Genomic DNA, 21663 nt, shown 5'->3' with positions numbered 1-21663 from the left:
ATAGTATTTAGAATAATAGAATGGATTCATAGGCTGGAAGTGACCTTGAAGACCACTGAGCTCCAGCCCTCCTGTTGTGGGCAGTCTTGCCACCCACTAGATCGGGTTGCCCAGGGCCCCATATTTATATCCTATTTGCTGCAGCCTTATCCTCCTTTAGTGTCACCAGCTTGCTGTTTGAAATTCCAAGACCACCCTTAGGTCTTTATAGTGCCAGAATCAGAAAGAACTCAGTGCTACTCCAAAACACATATGGGGTCCTGGGGTGCATTTTCCCAACAGACGAAGACTGGCAGTGAGCTGCTCTCCAGACAGAAAAAAGGAGCTGGGGCTGATGAGTCAGCAGCTAGCAGCGCATTTCTCTTCCATGACAACTGCTGCTTCGCTATGTGAAACTGTGTTTCAGTGGCACAGCACATGCGTTGGTAGGAAACGGCTTCGGATTGGTTTGCAGAAGTATCACAACCAGCAAGTTTCCCAAAATACTGAATTTTTGCCTAGTAACCCAATCCCCTGCAATCGGGCCCCTAGATACACACTATAAACGACCACGAAGAGGTACAAAGAAGGGAAGCGAGGAAGAAGCACTTGTGCTGGACTTATTTGCGCGTTTTTCTCCCTCGGTGTGGTGCAGGATCCGAGCTGCAGGTCAGACACCCACACTGCTGCGAGAAGCAGCGCGCACTGCCACGGCTATCCTGCCACGGAGTTTAAAATGGGAGATGCAATTTGGGAACTCAAAACGTATTGGAGAGCAACGATTCCGTCAAGACAGCTCATTGGGAGCACAGATTTTAGTTCCGCTTAGTAAACTCCGTGATGCTGTGACTAGATTTACGCAGAAATCCTTTCAGAGTGTGCTAGAAAAGACGCGTTTTACAACAGGCTGCGACTCCTGCCCGTTCAGCTCCCGAGTGACTGCGGCCTTAGAGCAGCCCACGCCGCCCACAAGCGCGGGCACCAACGGGGAAAGCGGCCCAGGAGGAGGAGAAAGATGGAAGAGGAAGGGCAGCCGCGCCTCCCCGCCCCGCTCCTTTCCCTTCCGGGTTAGCTGCCGCTGCCGCTGCAGCCGCCGCCGCGCCGTCGCAGCCCGGCCATGGGGCATGTCCCACACGCTGCGGCTCCGCTGGACCCCGCGCTGGGAGCCCCCGCTCCCCGGGAGCGCGGGAGCTCCGCGGCCTCCCAGGACAAGCTCTTCCTCATCAAAGGTGCAGGAAGCAGCTCCCCTCTCCTCCCCGCTCGGGTCACAGTGGTGCAGCAGGAGAAGCACGTCTTCCTGTAGCACAGAGCTGTTTTTAGCAGCCTGGTTCCAGAGTGAGAGACTACAGAGGGAGCGTGGAAATCTGAAAGCGCTGCGAAAAGGCATCCTGGGGCGAGGGTGACTTCTGCCTCGTGCAGTTTGCAAATAGATGCTTGCTATTTATTTTCAAAAGGCACTTCAAAATATGCTTTCCTCCTTACTATGGTTAGTCAGTGTAAATAATTTGGACAACATTCCCCCTCAGCATTTGCTGACAGTCTTTCATTTTTTCAGATGTTACTTTCAAAACAGTTTTTTTTTTTCCTCCCTCTATGAGAAAAGATTTTAATTGTTATTTCTTAAACTTGTTTTGACAGGTGGAATTTTTCTAGGTACGGTTGCTACAGCAGGAATGATAGCAGGTTTTGGCACCACACTTGCCATGGCAAAAAAGAAGAACCCAAAATGGTTCAGTAAGGTTTGTTCATTTAAACTGTTTTCCATTTGTTATGCACAGGAAAAAAAACCAATACATAAAATGCTTTGTGGTAATGCTGATATACGTAGAGTGTAGAGCACTAGACTTAAAGTCAGTAGTAGGATTAATATAGAAAATGGATTCAGATTTGCCACTGGTAAATACTTAGTACTTGAAACTGAAATAAAACAAGATTGAAATTACACTGTAATCTGTAGTTGTACAACTGCTATAGAATGGAGTATAATCATCAATCTGTTTTGATTCTGTGATGTCAGTGTCCTCCAATCATGTGTCACCTCAGTGATCCAACTCACCATGCAGTCCCACTACAGTCAATTAGGAAAGGGAGGTAACTACGGAGTAAGAGCGGGAATTAAAAGACAAAGCTTGTAATATGTAACATGGAAAAGTAAGAAATGAGAAGTTGTTCCACAGGCTACTGGACTATACTACAACAAAGAAGTTATTTTTTTAATCTTTTTTTTTTCCCTTTTAAACTTCATTTATCCTGCGCATTGCCTTTTTCCAGATAGCTCACGACAATCTGATCTGTCCTGTTATTTATCAAGAGAGACATTACTTTGATATCAAAAAACATATATGCTCCAGCATGTAAGTGGCACCAAATGACACATAGCATTTTTTTTGCTGAAAACCAGTACCTGCTACTATCTGTGAAAATGCCTTGTAAAAATTTACTAGGAAGTGTGTACAGTTACTGGGTTGTTCAACTTAAATACTGCAAAGTATAGTGAAGGCATGATAGGTGAGTGATTTCAAAAAGGAAGGCTAGACTTTGTGAACTATGTACCTGCCTATAGGGGCTCTCTGAGGTTTTGCCACCAAAGAGGTAAAGATTACTTAAACATATAGTTACTACAGGTCGTTGTCTGTTATTAAAATAATGCATTATTCCAGTAATAGAAGTGTAACTATAAATAACTAAGGGTAATTGTATTCTTATTAGACATTTAACCCCTAAATATTTTTTCCATTTAGGATGAGGCCATAGCTTGACAGGTACTTCAAGCAAACTTCAGCAAGCATTTCTGGTCAAAGAAATAGTCCAGCCATTCCAGAATTAATGCTGGGAAGAAATTCAAGACCCTGTCTTTCTTCATCTTTGCTGGCTTATGCCAGATTTTGTGTCTGAAACTCCAGTATTCAAGTCAGAGTAGAAACAAAAAACAAAAAATGCAGTCTGTGACCAGTTAAAACAGTTGAGTCAGAGTAAAAAAAAATAAATAGGGGGAAGATGTAGCATCACATCATCGTGGCTTCATGATTGCTTTCAGACTGTATGACTAGACTAGTCTTACAGAACAGCATCAATGTTACTGGAGAGAGATAAGGTGAAAATGAATTTATCTTCTCTAACATAGAAGAAGTACAGTAAGTAAGCATTTGTAGAACCAGTGCCCATATTTACTCAGAACTGAGACTAATCCTGTTTTGTGATGAACCACTGCAGAGACCTTCATTTAAAACATTTTTAGGAGGGGTATGTATATTAAATTTAAGTGCTCTGATGCCTTCTTGTGAGAAGTGTCCAATTTTACCAGAATTTATCCGGGTGTCTTATGAGTTATGCCATATGAAGCAGTGAATACACTGAATACAATCAACTGAAGCAGTTGAACATACTTATTTTAGGCACAGCTTCTTTTCAGACACATTCTTGTCTAAAAGGAAATAGAGGACTGAGGCCTTTGTCATTTCTCCCATGTGCTCCAGAAATAAAATAAATTAAGTGAGAAGCATGTATTTTGGGAAACAAACCAGCACATCCTGCCCTGTATTCTGGCCGTTTTTTTTCCCCTTCTTTTAAAGAAGATTTGAGCATTGTTCAATAGCTTATTTTTTCAAATAAAAAAAATTATTTTTCCTTCCAGTATTGGGACTGTAACAAAGACAATAACAGGCTCATGCATAAAACTCTATTCTCTTAAAAATGTTCTTTCCTTGGTTGCACCTTTTTCCTGCATGCTGTCATAGTTTTCTATTGTTGTCCTCTTAATTTTTTAGCATTTCTTAATCAGCTTTCTTGATGCTCTGAATAGCATATCAGATTATTGTATAACAAACTGATGTTTACAGAAATCCCTATCTTTATACTTAACATCCCTCAGGAATCAGTTTATAACATAACACTTCTTGGCTGCTGTCAGTAAAACCAAATAAACCGTTTCCACATAGCACACATAGCACATTTTTTTTTTTTCTTGAGACAATCTAGCATTTAGATAGCTGTTGAGTTATTTTTGCCAGCAATTTTCACAGATAATGACTCCTATTTAAAGATTCTGTGTAGAGGATATTTTCGTCCGTTCTTTTTCCATCTTCCAAATGGAAGTTCTTCTACACATTGTAGATGTGTAGACTGTTGAAGCAGGAAAATGTCAGAAATAATTGTCACAAATTTAAAATCTACTCAATACAATCTCTGCTGGAAGAGTTAGGAAAGTTCATTAGCTTCAGGGAGGAAATAGAATTCAGTTTAAAGGTGTGGTTAGATATCTATTGTTTGTGTCTGTGTTTCTGTGTGTATATACACATACATAGAGAACACTGTTAACAGCTTACACTTTGGGATGTCCAAATCAGAATAAATGAGGAATAAAAATAGATTTTAGTTGTGTCCTTTGCATGTTGGTGTTTGTCCTTGGGTAACTGCCCAGAACTGAATCCAAAGGACAGGTGTTAATACTAAGCGCTGTCTGAAGATCATTTTGACATTTTGATGAACACAAAGTCAAGATAAAAAAAAAGATGCTTTTTCACTGACCAAATACCATTCTGGTAGACACTATACATGTGTTTAGTTAAGCGATTCTATGATCAAAAGAAGAAAAAAATTGAAAGAGACTGCAGCTGCCCTGTAACAGCTAAGTACAGGGCAGGGGGCATTGCCATCCAAGGATGGCTGGCTAGCAGTAAACATTTGGTATGAACCGACTGATATAAGCCACCATGTATTCATGCCCTTCATAGTTGCACCCCATACCGATGTGCTGTGATAAAAAGGGATTCATCATAGCTGGGACTCTGTTGTGGTTGAAGCTCCATTCCTATTGGCCTGAGATGACTTTCCCAAGTATTTTGTATTTTCCACAGCACACCTCATGGAAGACTGAAGCAACAGAATCTTAAAAAACGCCCATTCTTATTTCTAACAAAATAGAAAGTATTTAAACGGAGTAGTGCTATCTTTGTTGCCACTTAAGTAACTCTGCAGAGAAATGAGGCTTAACATTGCTATTCGTTCTTTTCAAAGCTTTCCTACACAGCTTCTAGAATTCCTTCAGAGCTGCTGCACCTCAAAATTGGTCTCTCAGTCACTGTTACATTCTGCATCAAGCTGAAAGATACATAGGGTCCTCCAGGTCCTAATCTGCTATTACAGGAACTTAGACAAAGACTTACACACCAAGAGCCTTGCCCCACTCACACCACCCTGAAGAAATCATACCAAAATCAATTCTGTAAAAGGATTGCATTCTAAGGCAACTGTCTTGGTTTTGATCCAGTTGTGGCTTTTGAGTGGTGGGATAGCAGTCAGGTTCTTGTGCCTATTAAACTGTTCATTTCAGCATCTTTAGGTATTAAAAATTCCCCAGGTGCTACTAGCAGCCATGAAAGCTGTTCCTGCTGGGAAAGCAGCTCATACACCCACTCTCTTGGCACTTGGGTCCTGCTGGCATCCATAACAAGACCTTTTACAGCCTCCCATAAAGCGGCAAGAGAACTGAAATACTAGAGCAATAAATCTTTCCTATTTTTCTTTTTTCCGATTATTATTCACTTTGCCTTAATCACTCTTTTTTTGTTTCTAGGGTATTACCGCAACAGCTGCATTACCTGAGAGTGGCTCATCACTGGCCTTACGTGCCCTAGGATGGGGCTCTCTGTATGCATGGTGTGGAGTTGGATTACTAAGTTTTGCCATCTGGAAGGCTCTGGGTGTTCACAGTGTGAGTAGCAAATATGATCTTCTAAATACTATACTTTTTCCAGAATTATTCATCGTACTCTATACTACTTCAACCTGGCAGTACCCTTGATTCTCTACAGGTACAGTGACTAACCAGAGGGCTGTACAGACCAGAATGTCATTTTCGCATTTTTTCTAAGTGGGATGTTGTGGAGGAGACAGTTTTGGGGGAAGAACAGTTCTGCCTCGCTTATATTTATTCAGACACATTTCAAATTCCTCAAAAAAAAAAAAAGTCAGCGTTCTACTTCAGAGACTAAAATAGTAGCTGCAAACTTTCTGTATGCTTTGCTTATTGAATTGAAGGCTACCCTGAATCCTCTTTTTATAGCTGTCTATTTGTCTAAGTTCCATTTTCTGCATCAGGACATGGAGGACGCAAGAAAAATTGAGACAAAGACAGCTTTCTTTCTAGCGTGTTTCTGTAAGAAGCAAAGGGGAAGAAGTTAGAGGATTCATGTATGATGGAGTTATGTTCCATGATGTGCCATGTCAATGCAAAGAAACTGGAAAGCATCTGTAATACCCCAAGGGTATAAGGCTACCTTTACTGAAGTGCTTATGTTCCAGTATTGCACTGTGTTAAGTGTGAACACCAGAGTTCATGTAAGCATTTTGGTTTGCCCCAGTAACAAGCCATGACTGAAAAGATGCCCTGCAGCTGGCAAGAACTCCACTTCCTTTTAAGGGGTAGGAATAAATAAACTTCCCTCACCTTGTGTGAGGAATTACTTTTATTTCCAGCAGTGAATTTCATGATCTTCCATCGCTAAAAGCAGCAGTATATTACTCCACTCTGATGGAGTTCTCATTAATACCTTAATTCAAGTTCTCACTTCTTGTCCACTCTGCTAATGAATCCTGTGGGTTACCCATTTGGGTCTCAATGCACAATCACAAATTCCTCAGTTTCTAATGTTGATTCTCAGTAAGAGCCAATAAAGAAAAGAAGGACATGCAATGCAGCTGCTATGCATTTTGTTTATACTGAAGTTCTGCTTGTTAGGCTGTAGTGGAATAGCTGAAAAAGGAGAAGAGCAGGCATACCAGTCTGTACTCTGCATGCTGATCTATAGCAGTCTGCTGAATACACTGTCACTTACATCATCATCTTCACAAAAGAATTCACACTATGCTGCTGATTCTTGTTTTCACTCAGAGTACTTCTGGTTCTGCCAAAGGACAATATGACCCTAGTCAGCAACTTACGTTAACTGTTTGTCAGTAAGCTTAATTGCTGTTTCCTTGGAAATTGCTTACCTGGACCCACAGTTATCTGATTTTCTTGGGGGCTGCTTTCATTGAGACTATATGACAAAGAACAAGAACATAAGCTTGAGGAAGCCCAGGAAGTGTCACGGTCTGACAGCAGCACCTCTTGTGTCATAAGTGCATAGCAGCAGCACGTGGCCTTTAGCAACTGAGTGTTTACCATCAGGAGGTCATTATTATATTCTGCATTGCATTAGTGTTGTAAGGAGATAAGGGAAACTGCATCTTAAGAGGCTCTTGCAAATATCTTTTAGTATTAGTTTCTCTATGTATAGAGTGCTTACTCTTCACAACACAATTAGTGCTGCAGACACTGAAGGAAGTAGATTTCTGCCAAGAGCGTGGCTGCATATGATTTTGAATGGCTCTCTTCCCATGCTTTCCACTGACATATTTGTTGCTTTTGCTACAGACTTAAACTCCAATTGGAAGAAGGAAGCTCGTACAGTAGTGCTACTCATTACCACATAGCTGCAAATGTGCATTCATAAGCTTCTGTCATGCATTTCTTAATCCTTTTCTACTGTATATGTTAAAATTAGATATATTTAAAATCGATAGAGGTACAAAAGTAGAACTGTGTTAAAGATGAAATACTCTGATCGAAGAAAATAGATTCTTTAGAATTGCATGTCTAAAGTTAATTTTTGATTGTTGGTGACACTTTGCATACTACTTTAACATAACACTCAGAAGAAAATACTAACTCATGGAAGATGTTACTTTCGTGCATGAAGTATCATCTTCATGAGCACCTGATATTAAGTGTTATAAGCTGGTTGGCACATCATTAATTCTGGATTCATAGGTATATTCTAATTTTGAGAAAGGTCTTTCCCATTTCAGATGAACAAAATAGTCTTGAAAACTCTCTTTCTTCTGTAACAGCATTTCTATTATAGCAGTCATTCAACTCCAGTTCAAACTTTCAGGGACACATGAAATACAGTTGTTAAAACTAATAACTCTTAGATAGTCACAAAAATAAGTTTAACTTTGTGCAAAAAATATTTACTAGAAATATTGTAAAACAACATGCCTTGAAATGTTAACTTTCTAAACCACAAAAGCCACTGCAATTTTATGTTATTTTCAACACTTTCAAATGAGCATTTTAATTTAAGTTGAACATCTTAAAAAAAAAAAAACAAAAACAAACAACTGTTGTAGGCATACCTTAATATAAATACCTTAATTCTTCAGTGTTGTATAATTCTGTAATGCAGGCTTCCCATACAGCAGACAGGAAGAATTTGAAGTTATAATTTCAAGCTAAGTAGGCTGTATGTATATTTGAAAGCTCTGGCTTTAAATCAGATGTCAGCCTCTGAAAGTGTTGTTTTATATGTGACCTTAGAAAAAAACTTGATTCATCTTAATGCCAGGAACCGTGTGATCTTAATAACTAAACTTTTGGCAGCTGAACAAGGAGAAGAAGAGCTTGCTGCTCTGCTCCTTCACCTTACTGCCTTTAACAGTAACCAGCTGCCTTTGGTCTGTACTAATTAGTGATCTGTCCCTGCTGCTGTCCTCTCTCAGATGGGCACTGATTTTGTTTGTTTAAGAGTTGCTGGTAATATTGATAACAACATTATCAACGTTATCATGTGGTGTTTCAATATTGTTAGACATAATATAATTTTAATTGTAAACACCACAGATGTTTCATTTAGCAAACAAAAAAGTTGCGTCTGTCACACATAAAAATACATTAATTCTAGCATACTCTTAAATCTACTGCCAGCTCTGCCCTTGTGGATGTCTTAGTGTGGTCCTAGTGAGCAGAATGACTTTAACTTTCAGTTTGGAGAAGGACTCTGAGTCAGGTGAAACTGAGCTGCTGTGTTGTTTAATACCTAATACTATCTCAGGGAGTAAAACTGGATGAGAAGCCACCGTGGAAAATCAGATGTGATGGGTCAGAGATCTCACAGCAATGGCTAGTTAGCCAGTGATGTTGTTGAGCAGTCCCACCCCTGGCTGATCAACCCATGTGAACTGCTGAAGGTCATGCACATCACAGTGTGCTTTGACTCTGAAGGAGGAGAAGGGCAAAGCTGGGCAGTAAATTTGGAGCAGTGCAGCCAAAAATGCATTCTGTGCCCTTTGAACCCTGCTCACTCTGGCCACGCTCTGGTTTGAAGCAGTGAACTGCCGAACTGTTGTGAAAGAATGATAGTGTGCCTGCTGTGAGACCTTTCATAGTTGCCTGCTTTGGAAGAGATGGTGAGCATCTTTTACATGCTAAAAAGGACAAAACTAAACCCAGTGATGGAACTGCTATGATGTGCTGTGTAGTTGTTGTGTTTTCTTTTTAGAAAAAAATCGTCTATATTATCAGGCACCTATCTCCTGTACCCTCCTGGGCAAAGTAGACTCCATTGGGGTTGGTGTGGGGGGACAGGGGACCTGAGGCTCGTACACACAGGGCCAGAGGGCCCAGGCATGTGCTTGTAGTTTGTTTTGCACTGCAGCTACATCTGCTGGCAGCAGGAGAGAATACCAGGACATTCAGTATGTTCTTAAAACAGTGCTGTCACAATGCCCCCTTCCAGCTCTTAAATGGCTTTATTGATAAGGAAGGTAAGCCTACTAATTTTTATGCTAGCACGAAAACCCAGGAGTGATAGTAAGCAACTGATTTTTCCATCTTGGTAAGGGATATAGAAAATTCTCAGGATAGGTTGTTAATATCTCCTGACTGCAGTTGTCATTGTCATCTTCAAATAGGCTGTATAAGTAGTAAATGCTACTCAGTTTCATTGAGCTCTTATCCCTACAGTGAGAAGTGATGGGTCAGTGAGGACTTAGTTCAGTAATCATTTAAATTCTATTTTTTATTAATTTAAAGAGAAATCTTCACTTTCACAACCTAGGAGCTGATGGTTTTCCATTTTCATGTACATTCTGCCCCATGCAGAATTTATCCAGATGTTAGTAATATGTCATTATTGTGACTTTTTAACTAGCTTAGGAAAGCAGTCCATTTTTGATGATGTCAAAGTCCAGCAGTATGAGCAAGAGTCTCTGACTAACTGCACTGGGCCAGTGAAGCAGTTTGGGCTTGGGACTCAAATACCTACAATCATTCCAGGTAATGTTTTAAATTTGAGCTGACCAGCCTTGTCTCATGGCCTGAATACTTGTTTGCAGCTGGAGTATGTTAGATGTGCTCCAAGAACAAACCTCTAGTTTTGTTTCACTCCGAAGAAATCCATTTGGGGTCTCTGAGACTGTTCAGCTAACGGCCAATGTAGACAACTGGGAGATTCACAACCAAAGCACATTCCTGGTCTGAACTCCAGTGTTCACCCAGACATGCCTGCAGCCTCCCACTGTGAGGCACTTCAAAGATCAGAAGAACACATGTGATACTAAACACAGGCCTAACAGTTGACATATAACTTCGAACAACAAAAATATTTACTATCTAATAACTTCCATATCATGGCATTATCTTTTATGCTCCTGGTAAAGTGAGTTGACTGTATCCTGATGGATAACACACAGGAGCTGAAAATAAAATAATTTTGTGTAAAATAATGGGTTTGGCTTATTTCTCATTTCATTAAAAAACAAATAAGTCATAGTTGAAGCATCTTATTTTACTATTCTCCACACAAAAAACTTCGTTAAGTTTGAAATCTTCTGTTTAAAAATAAACGCTGTTTCACTTTACTTTTGTAAGTAAAGAAATAAAAAAATATCTTAAGACCTTGTTATTTCAGTTGACTTGAATGAGAAGTGTATAAAATACCTGAAAGCTTTCTGATTTTGTGTCCCTGTTCTACAGATGCTACGATCTGCCATACCTTTTTGTTGTTTGTAATTCAGAGTTTGAAGTCTTTGTATTAAAATGAATTCAGGTAGTGTCATGTAATTTAGTTGCAACAATATTATATCTTAACTTGAATAAACAGGCATAAGAGCAGTAGAGGCTAGCCTTGATCCAACAGAAGTTTTAAAGTATGTGCTTAATCTTAGGCATATATTTAAAGAGAGGCTATGAGAAGGAAGCAGACAGACTCTTCAGTAGGGTTGGTTATGAGAGGACAAGGGGAAATGCTTTCAAACTGAGAGAGGGGAAATTTAGGCTGGATATAAGAGACATTTTTTTACAGTAAGGGTGGCAAGGCACTGGAACAGGTTGCCCAGAGGATGCCCCATCCCTGGAGACATTCAAGGTCAGGCTGGAGGAGCTGTTCATTGCAGGACAGTTGGACTAGATGACCTTTAAAGGTTCCTTCCAACTCAAACGAGCCTATGATTCTATGACAGAAATTTATGGTTTAATAAATACTGTAACGTACTGTTACTGCAGTAGCTTCATGTTCAGATCAGTGGTCACATCTGGTAGAGTCATGGTTCCTCTTCCTGTGGTAGTAGCTGTACAGACATTGTATTTGTCAACATAGGGTTATCACAGGTAAAAGTGAACTGATCAGAAATTGAAGGTTACATAGTCCTTTGTAAATTATTTTCTGATGACAAATTGTCTAATCTTTGTGCCACAGTTCTAGTCTCAGGTATATCCTTGAAAGTACATAGAGCACTGCCATTTGCAGTGAGAGAGCTGGAAATGCAGGAAACATATACTATTTTGTCTCTGAGCAATTCCCGAATTCCACTGTTTTATTTCTGTGATATTGCTTCATACTGATCTTTAATTAAGCTATAGTCATAATAAAATATTAAATTAAAAGCCTAAATCAAAGCAGACTTGCACTTGGAGTGATTTATCTGGTCTGTCTCTTGTCTTTTCCTTTGCTGCTTAAACTGGTGTTTTTTGAAAGGCAGAAACATAGCCTGTCCGTACAAGCAAGGTACACACCATGGTGATCCTTTGCGTTATGTGATGAGTGAATTGTGTGGGGTCTGCCTTTGTCATATAAATTCTTTCTTTTTCTTTGAAAAGGTCTTTCTGACCCATCCCTCTATCCCCAAGTGTTTCATTCTTCTTAATCCTCAACCCGCTGACTTAGGAGAACTACTGAGTCTGTTTCTAATGTAGCTGACTGTCAGCAGTATATTGTTTAAACTTGTTTTGCATTCAGGAGGTTTATTTTACAGGAATAGCTGACATCAATAATCCTATTAAGCTGAATTCCAGTTTGCTTACAGTTTGATTGCCAAGAGTATCAAATACTTCAGAATTGTTTCACAGTTTTCTAGAAGTTGCAGTTGAGTTGTAAATCCTCACTTTAGATAAGCAGCTTTTCTTTAAATTAAAAAATTGCAGCTATGGAATACTTGACAGATATTGAAACATATCTATGAATGCTTGTTGTTATTTCGATTTGTTTTTTTTACATAACAGTAATTATAAACCTTCTTTTAAGAGGAGAACAATGCTTCAGCACTGGCACACTGAGCCATGGAACAATTAACAAGCAAAATAAATTATACTTTAAGAGCCCTTTTGCTCTTCATGCCCTCACTAAATTTCCTCAGAAATAGAAACATTTGTTCTCCCAAGGAAAGAGGGCCAGGATGATTCAGATGTACGTTTGTTATTTGTATATCTGTTCTATGGAAATCTAAGAAAATACTGAGAGCTAGTAATCTGTGATTAATATAGTTACAAAATATTAGTTATCATTTTTTATGATGACTCCTAATGAAATATCCTCTTTTTCATTGATCTTAGCCTTTAAAATATTAACAGTCTAACACAATTGCATAGCTGTGTAGAGACATCTAAAACAATAAAAACAATACAGAGATTATATGCTTGTCATGGTTTTATTGGTAAGGACAATTCCTGTCGGCAAGCTGCTTTTATCTATAGGAAATCCAACTTCTAATTACTCTTTCAGCAAAACAATACTAACATCACCCCATCTGTTTTGGGAGATATTTGAAACTGTAGTCATCAGTACATTATAAATACAAATGAGTATTGGGTCTAAGGAAGGATGATTTTAAAAAATAAAATGCAATTACGGAGACATAGTCTTCACAAATTTTTGGCATCCATCTATTAAATCTCAGTCAAATACAGATATTTTGCAAAGGCTTAAATTTTTATGCTATTTTGTAAATGTCCAAATGCTGCTGTGAAAGCAGTGTATCTCCTAGAATCATTCTAGAATAATCCTACAGTCATTCCTAGATGCTTTTATTGCTATTCATTTTTTAATTTTAGTTTTATTCATGACGTTTCTATTCCTTATCAAAATTGATTTATTATGCACTCTTGACTGCATAATAAAATCATCTTTCCTGTTTCATTATCATAGAATTCAAAATAATTCAAATCTGACCATTTTATCATGGTTTTACTTTCTCAATGCATATTTAAATTCAAATAAGATTTAGTACCAGTACAAGTTAATGCTTCCTCATTCTGTTTAATACCCATCTTGTCTGTACTGTTTGTATTACCTAGTCTGGTGTGAGGAAGACTTGCCTCCACACATATTTGTCTTGGGGAGAGAAGGCTGAGGAGAGACCTTATTGCTCTCTTCAAATACCCGAAACATGATTGTGGCAAGAGTGGGTTTGGTCTCTTTTCACTGGTGACAGGTGACAGGACGAGTGGAAATGGCCTTGAGTTGCACCAGGGGAGGTTTAGTTTAGATGTAAGGAAAAAGTTCTTTACGGGAAGGGTCATTAGGCACTGGAATAGGCTCCCCAGGGAGGTGGTTGAGGCACCATCCCTGAATGTGTTTAAAATCCATTTGGATGTGGTGCTCAGGGACATGATTTAGCGATGGGTTGTTCGAGTTAGGGTAGTAAGGTTTGATTGCAGTCAGACTTCATGATCTTGAAGGTCTTTTCCAGCATGAGCAATTCTATGATTTGATATGTACTGCTTTTATTTTGCACAAGAATTAGAAGGAAAAAACATGGAACCCATGAACTTTGCTTGTACTTGATAAAGCAGAATGCTCGTTCAAGGAATAAGATCATCGTTTTCTTAGTGAAAAGCTGCTACATCTGCACTGTCTATAAGGACAGCTGTAGGGAAGAATTTCATGAATATAGAAAATTGTTGAGTGTAGTTCTCTTGAAGAATTATTTCATCGTGTCTTGGAAGAGACTCGTCAATGTCAGCTGCCAGCAACCTGTTAGGAAGTTAGATATGCCCTCCAGTACTTGAAGGGAGCTTATAAACAGGAGTGGGACTGACCTCTCACACAATGTAATAATGATAGGACAAGGAGAAATTAAAAGAGAGGAAATCTAAGTTAGATGTTAGGCAGAAATTCTTTACTTGGGGGCGTTGAGGTGTTGGCACAGGCTGCCCAGAGAAGCTCTGGGTACCCTGTCCCTGGAGGAGCTCAAGTCCAGGTTGGATAAGGCCCAGGGAAGCCTGAGCTGGTGGAGGGCAGTCCTGCCCATGGCAGGGGATTGGAACTGTGTAGGCTTTACGGCACCTTCCACCCTAAACCATTCTGTGATTCCATGATAGAATAAAACAACACTCAGCCTTTGGTCATATGTTGCCTCTGGAGCATTTGCAAGTTTCTGGCAGTGGGCAGGTGGATCAGCACACTCCTTGGGTCTGTGTAATGCAAACTACAAATTATATCTAAAATGTAAATAAAAGCTTACCTGATTGGTGTAGGTTCTTATGTTGCATCTCAGTACCTTGACATCTTCAAGTGTGGCAGCGTGGTCATGCTCCTGTGTGCTCCCATCCTCATGTAGGTTGCTCTGCTTGCATGAAAGTGTCTGGTTGTCCACATCCCGGCTCTGTGTGCAGCAAGAGCTCTAATGTGTGACCCGCATACCACGCAATCCCATTCCAGGCTTCAAGGCCTAAGAATCACTAAAGGCTGAAGCTTTGATTTGTACTGTCTGCTTTTCTCAGCCATTACTCTCAATTCTGGATAACGCATTACTGGAAATTGCTGTTCATACAGAGGAAAAGAATACTGTTACTATTTGAAACAACTGCATACTTGCAGACAATTCTTGTTTTTCATTCAATTCAGAAATTCAAATTACAGCACACAAGATCTTGTGCAGTGGGAACACTCATCCTGATGCTTTGGGTCCATTAACCAGCATGCTTCATACATTTATATATTTAACTATTTTAAATCGTAGATTACATTAATTTTTCAGATTGTGCAGGATGACTAAGGAGAAATGAGTAATGCACGATAAAAGACTAATCATATGTATGTCCTTTTCAGGCACCCAGATTAGAAAGTAAGACTGCAGAAATAAATGGAATGTTCCTCAATGGTTTTAGAAAAAAATCACTCAATTTTTCTGCACCACATGAAAGCCTTTTGCAACAAGGCAGTGTAGTCCAAACTTTGGACTATTGTTTTTATTTGGAAGTCTGGTGCAGTGTCACTGAAATCAATGGTTACAGGATTGAGTATGAAACACTAAGGCTGTCTGCTTTGAGATACCATATACCAGGACAACTTCAGATCTTGGACTTCTATTTCATAAAAATCATCTTAGTTATTCATAAAATGTTAAGGCATACTCATACAGCTCTAAGTATAAGGAGGTAACTTTTTTAAGACTGTGGTTTACAAGATTACTACCCTCGTGTATATAAATAAAAGATGATTTTTCCCACTGAGCACAAATAGCTAAACATCTCTCTTTTAAAAATAAAAATAAAAATCAGAGTAACCAGAGCAGCTTTCTTTAGGCTTTTCTACTGGTCTGACATCTTCTTCCTTTTACTATAGATGTGTAGAAACAAACTTCCAAGTTACCAGTTAACAGTCCCAATACTGGGAGCTAAGTGCCATATGCACTGAAATTAGGCCAAAGTGAAACGACTGCAGCATGCTCGTGATGCAGGTGCCTTAACATTGAGATGCATGGGTTCTGAGTTGCCTGAACACTGTTCCCAATGAAGTGTAAGATCTAAGAATATGAACCAGAGCACTACTTTCTGTGCTTACTGTAGAGGTCAGCATGCTAGCTGGCACGAGGTGACCTGCAACAACCACTCCATTTTACTGTGTCAGTCAGAGAATTGCATTCAGCCAGCAGGCTGTCTGCTCTGCTCTTGGAGTGCTGTAAGGGCTCAGTGCTTGCTGTTTTCCACAAATAACCCGCTATTTCTGTATGCAGACCTTGGTAAGCGTTTGCTAACAAGGGCAACAGTGATCATTTTGAGATTTGGGAAAAGGTAGCAAGAACAGTCCTCTCTGATGCTCTTAAATCCAAGGCAGCCTGTGTCATCTCGGTTCCTTGTGAGGTGAAAGGTGGCTGATGAGAATGTACGGTGTGGACATGCTGTGTTGTGCTCTCAGTTCGTATTCCAATTCAGGGTATCTAACCTCATTTCACTTGGAAGATGTAAGCAGTTCTTACTGGTACACGTACTAAAATAGGAAACTAATAATTCCTAGAATCTGGGTTGGCCTATTATGAATGTCAGACGTTAAAGAGAACATTTCTTTATAAAACTTTCATTCTAGGATTCAAATAGACTTTTTTTAGCCTCTCTTCCATTCATTTTAATATGAACGGCCACATAAGTGCTCTTGGTAATAGTGCTATCCCAGTTTTTGTGTGACATTCTGTCAACGATGTACATTAAAAAGACATTATTAACTGGAAGATGCTTTTAGGTCCCCATATTTTTGCCACCTGAGGCAGGATCATTAGGTTAAGATAAGAAAATAACAGTGATCTGTAGCTATTACAGATTATTTAATGCAGCAAGGTAGATGATACCCTTTTAGAAAGAAGCCTGACAGTCAGAGGTGGAACAGTTACTGTAATTTATTTGGCAGGAAAAAAACAGTATCAAGCTTTGCAATGTCTGTGATTAAAAAAAAAAAAAAAAACACTTGAGTGAAATTCACTTCTGAGAGTTGCTTCCAGGAATGGAGAATACTGGAATGTTAAATCAAGAAATGTGCTACAAATCGTTCATGTGCCACTGGGTTCAGAAGCAGGGTTTGGGAGTGAAGTCTGTGATCTCGAGGGTAGCCAAAAGAAGTAGAACACATTCAGCTTTTAGGAGTCAGTTTACTTACGCTATTAATTGGAGACATCCCAGGGTCAGTGTGTCTGACAGTCATCAAAGAGCAGCCATTTCAATGAATTGTTTCTAAATGTTCCAGTATTTATTATTTAGGCATATTACCTATTTTAATTAAATTAACGCTTGTTGATTTGAGACCGCTGGTATGTGAATTATGGAATCTGGAAGAAGTACAGGAGATATCTGCATTGGAGAGGGGAGAAGAGACCTTACAACAGGGTATCTCAGGAAAAAAGGCAAGGCATGGATTAGGGCATGGATTCTGAATTACAAGGTTTCCCTCATTAATTAGGGTGCAGTATTCATGTAACATAAAGGCAGGTTAGTCATCTTCACAAGAAGCTCATCCCAGTGTAGGAGGCTGACTGGATACCAGGAAATCCAATTCAAAGAATGATAGCTCATTGTACCTTCACTGAAAAAAGTTCGCCTTCACTTCCTGTGAAGTTGCAATAGGATTGGCATTATGCTACCAACCAAATACAATCAAGAACAAGTGCAAGGTCAGAATGAGTTAGTTTGGAGGTCAAATTTAGTCTTATACTAAATACAGGTTGATCAGTCAACAGCCAAAGTATTGAGCTCATGGTCCATGACTGAGAGAGGTCACAGCCTAAAATTTGATACTAGAATGACTCCCAAGCAGCCAACACTGACACTGGGAGGGAAGGAACTGTGTTGCAGTTTCCATCATGATTTATGTGTATATACACTGGTCCCCCTCTATCAGATTAAAGTTTTTGAAGTCTTCCCCATGCTTTCAGGTGGTGTGGCAAGGGAGCTGTAAAGGAGCTTTGAGTGCTGGGAGAGCAGTGGCCACGATTTGAAAGTACATTGAGTTTGTGCAACTTGGAAACAACTTGGAAATGGAGGAAGATACTCAAAAGCTGATGATGGTGGTGCAGATGAGCAGGAAATACATTAGAAATCTTACTCAAAGCCCCAGTGAAACACTGGACAGCATTTTTTTACTGGGAGAAGAGAGAGAAAAAAAATGTCTGTGAGTAGTACCAATTATATAACTTAATGTATTACTCAAAAACTATTGTGAAGAGAAGTAGTAGGATGCAGGACTTCTAAATTGCACAGAAATGCAAATTTGAAGTAATAGTAGCTGTGACATTTGTATTGTAAATATACTGACCCCAATTAGATACACTGAGAAGACACTGCATACTGCTTAGGCCCACGTCAGTCACTGTAGAGAACACCTTTCTTAAATAGTTGGCAACCTAAGGCACAATGTTGGAAAGTCAATCCATAGTGGTGATCAGCTTAGTATTATGATTTATTAAAGATCAGTGTTGAGAGTGGAAATTACAAAAGAAGATAGTTTGGAGCAAAATGTGAAAAAGTCAAACCTGTGAATTACAATTAAAAATATTTTGTACAGAGGGGGTCATGGAAAAAGATGTAGATGCTTGCAAGACTGGAAGTGGTGACTTTGAGTCTGACATTGGTTGCAAAGTGGTTTTACAAATAAGCATCAGAATCTGAGGAGATAAGACTGAAGAAATTTATTACAGGGTCTTAAAAAAACAGCAACAAAAAAAGCCATTGAATATTTCAAATTTTGTCTATGTCCTAAAGGAAAACTGCTTTTCCAGAAAATGAGTTGCTTTTACCTGCAGAACACAGAGAATTCTGAATATTCTTAACTTTACAGTTGATAGCAGTGTTTTAGTGCTTTCTAGATAAATACTTTGTGTGTGTGTGTGTGTGTGTGTGTGCGTGTGTGTTTTCCCTTTTCTTTCAGAATAGACTTGTAATATTTTATTTACTAGACAAGCTCGCTTTCTGCATCATGGACAAAATAAAATAGAAGATATAACTTTTGGAGCATCCCTCATATGTTAAAATATTGGAAGAAAATAACCCATTAAATCTGAATAGTAACTTCAAAAAGAAGTGATTTTTAATGAAATTAACTCACAGTTCTGGCCTGTCAAGACAATTGAATCAGCCATTGGTGACGAAATGGTTACCATTAAATACAGATTTGGTGTTTGGTTTTAATGTGTTGATATTTGATATGTAGAATATAAAGAAAACATTTCCCTCTTTCATAGAAGACATTTTAATATACCAATAAAGAAAGAAAAGCATGGTCCAATGTATAATTATGATTTTTTTGCCTGCCTATTAATAAATTAATAAATTTTAATAAGATTTTTTTTAATCATCTGTATCTATATTGTTGGGTAAGCCAAAATTCTCAGATCTGAACATCTTCTTTAACCTTGTTCTAAAATCCTCAAACAGACCTGTTATAACTGACCTTCAATCTATAGAAACTGCAGAATAAGGTACTGCACTGAAACCATGGCTGCATTCTATTGAAGCAATTTTATTCCAAACAAAAAAAAATATTAGAATATAGATGTATGTTTAAAAAAAAATATATATATATATATATATATGCACATATATTCACACCACAGCTCATATAATGGTAGTGAATCTTCCAGGCAAGTGGACCTAGTTTGGGTCCCTTCATACTTCTTTTTTTTTCCACTTAATTGAACCAATATAATTAGAGGGAATGTCTTAATTTGCTGTTATTTTTAAGGCCTTTTTACATCTTTGTAACCTCAAACAGCTATATTTTGTGGAATAAGCCTCTTATTAATTGTTGACTACTTTTATTTCTTAACCTCTTTTATAGATGAAAGAGTTCCGAACTAAAATGCAGTCACTGTTTCCAGCAATTCCTAAAAATGGTGAGTCCACCATTGAATGGGATGACTTACTTAAATCAAAGTGAAAGAATCCAAAGCATTTGGAGATGGCTCTTTCAGCAAGAACAGGAGCAGAAGCATCATAAGTGTCTCATCTGAAAACACAAAAGAACACTGACTGAGCAACTTACCAACTGAGTTCACTGAATCTGAGGACACAAGTTAACAACTTAGCAGGAAAAGAATTAAAATAATAATTTATACTGTATTTTGTCAGTATATTTGTTACGGTTGATTTGTGAGGAAATGAAATCTCTGAGGTAAGTTGGTTCCAACTTGAAGACTTTATGTTATGAAGACTTAAATAAAAAAGAACAACTTTAATAATAAATATGAGGACAAAATCTCAATAAACTTTTACCCCATCCTGCCTTTTAAGAGTGATTTAGGGAATTTCTCTAGGAAACAAAGAACGGTGCTTTCAGTGCCATTTACATCCATTCATAGGAATGCAAATTTCAAGAGAATTATAAAAGGTCCATCAAGGAGCCTGAAGATAAAGGTTAGAGTACACTCTTCTAGAAATAAAGGAGATATTTAAAGTTGTATCAGAAAAAAGCATCTAAACCAAGCTGTTTTTGTCTGTCTGACTGGAAACTTTAAAACATCAAATATAGAAGTAGTGACCTACTGAGCTCCTATGTAGAGCAGCAGCAGAGATCTCAATGAAGTGCACTCTTTTTTCAGTTGTAGCTTTTTAATTTGATCCCACAATTGTGAATCTGACAGTTTACTTAAAAACTTCTACTATATTTGAATGAATATTGCAAGTGAAAAATACATAGAATAGTGTTATGTCCAGTCTGTCCTATGCAATAGTCAACTAATATGTGATTTCTGGGGGGATTGTTTTCGTTTTTTTCTTTTTGGTTTGTTTTAATTTTAGTGGTTCCTGTGCCTCTTCTATCAGGAGAACCAATGTGTCATTTTCCCACACTGCAGCAATCTCACGAAGCGTACGTGTAAACTAGGAAGAATAATGTTTCACTGAAACATTGTATTTGCAGAACTGCAGATCTGTAAAATAGCAGAAATAATAATAATTAAAAAAAGAATTAGTATCAGTGAACAATTCTTTGTTGAGTGAAGCTCAGTTATCAGGGTTTGTTTGTTTTTTATCAGTTGCACACAGTCCAATTAAGGCAGCTGCCAAGTTGAATAAAGTCTGCTTAGAACCTGTCCTTTGTGATTAAATCTTTATATTTCTAGGAAAGAACGTTTAAAAAAAAGTGTTAAACATCAGATGAATAATAGAGAATGTGGTTTTCCTATGAAATGTGACAGCACTAGAATAATATCTTTAACACGATTGAAGTATAATAGATGACATCTTTTTTCATAGTTTGATGCTTGTAATCCAGTATTAAATAAATTGTGAATACTGCCATCCTATGCACATGAACAATGGTACTATTTCCATATTTCTGTTTGTGTACATGGGGATACCTGCAGTGACTATTGCTTATGCATATTAGTGCTGAGTCATCAAGTTGAACAAGTAGCCATGCCATTAGAACTGATCGGGTACTGAATTAAATAAACATGAGTCTTATTATGCCCTTTAGGTTGACCACCTTTAGTTTTTAAGGTGGGATTCAAGTCACTTGTATTTGTCTCTATTAAATAACTTCTGGTAAAAATTCATCTAAATTAATCATCCAAGCTCCTTGTACCATCAATGGAGAAAGATGGGAGAGGTCAGAAAAGTGACTTACTCTGTGCTACAGGTCCTGGAATTTTAGAAACCATCTGAATTGTGCCAGCTGCCTGTGGAAAGAGTCACTCTTGTTTACTTCCTATCAGCACAGCAACCGTGTGAGAACACAGTTCAGGAGTAATCCTTAAGAAAAATGAGTCCGGTTTCAAGACTTTAACGCTGAAAGTAGACACCAGACCCAAAGAGTTGATAGGTCCAGTGACTTTAATTGTTCATTTATTTTAAAATACCTTAACCTTTTACTTTCTTTA

At 38.4% G+C, this 21663-nt stretch overlaps 1 protein-coding gene across 1 annotated transcript; it reads left to right on the top strand.

Moving 5' to 3' along the window:
• Positions 1-1068: 1068 nt before the first annotated feature.
• TMEM242 (transmembrane protein 242) lies at positions 1069-20507 on the top strand. Its single transcript, XM_065732870.1, has 4 exons — positions 1069-1208; positions 1618-1718; positions 5555-5692; positions 19623-20507. Exons 1-4 carry the CDS (start codon positions 1097-1099, stop codon positions 19719-19721), a joined length of 450 nt encoding a protein of 149 aa, XP_065588942.1. The 5' UTR covers positions 1069-1096; the 3' UTR covers positions 19722-20507.
• Positions 20508-21663: the final 1156 nt, after the last annotated feature.

Source organism: Cyrtonyx montezumae, unplaced genomic scaffold (genome assembly GCF_038088225.1).
Source record: "Cyrtonyx montezumae isolate F1298 unplaced genomic scaffold, pur_monq_1.0 scaffold_0, whole genome shotgun sequence".
Classification (NCBI taxonomy): domain Eukaryota; kingdom Metazoa; phylum Chordata; class Aves; order Galliformes; family Odontophoridae; genus Cyrtonyx; species Cyrtonyx montezumae.
The sequence above is the reverse complement of the archived record's forward strand: the minus strand, read 5'-3'. Positions and strand labels throughout refer to the sequence as shown.

What these genes read in the sequence shown, in the direction of transcription:
- TMEM242 (XM_065732870.1), top strand. Translation starts at nt 1,097, where the DNA reads ATGGGGCATGTCCCACACGCTGCGGCTCCGCTGGACCCCGCGCTGGGA. An exon ending in ACCCAAAATGGTTCAGTAAG is followed by an intron (nt 1,719 to 5,554) that starts GTTTGTTCATTT and finishes TTTTGTTTCTAG; the next exon opens with GGTATTACCGCAACAGCTGC. An exon ending in AGGCTCTGGGTGTTCACAGT is followed by an intron (nt 5,693 to 19,622) that starts GTGAGTAGCAAA and finishes CCTCTTTTATAG; the next exon opens with ATGAAAGAGTTCCGAACTAA.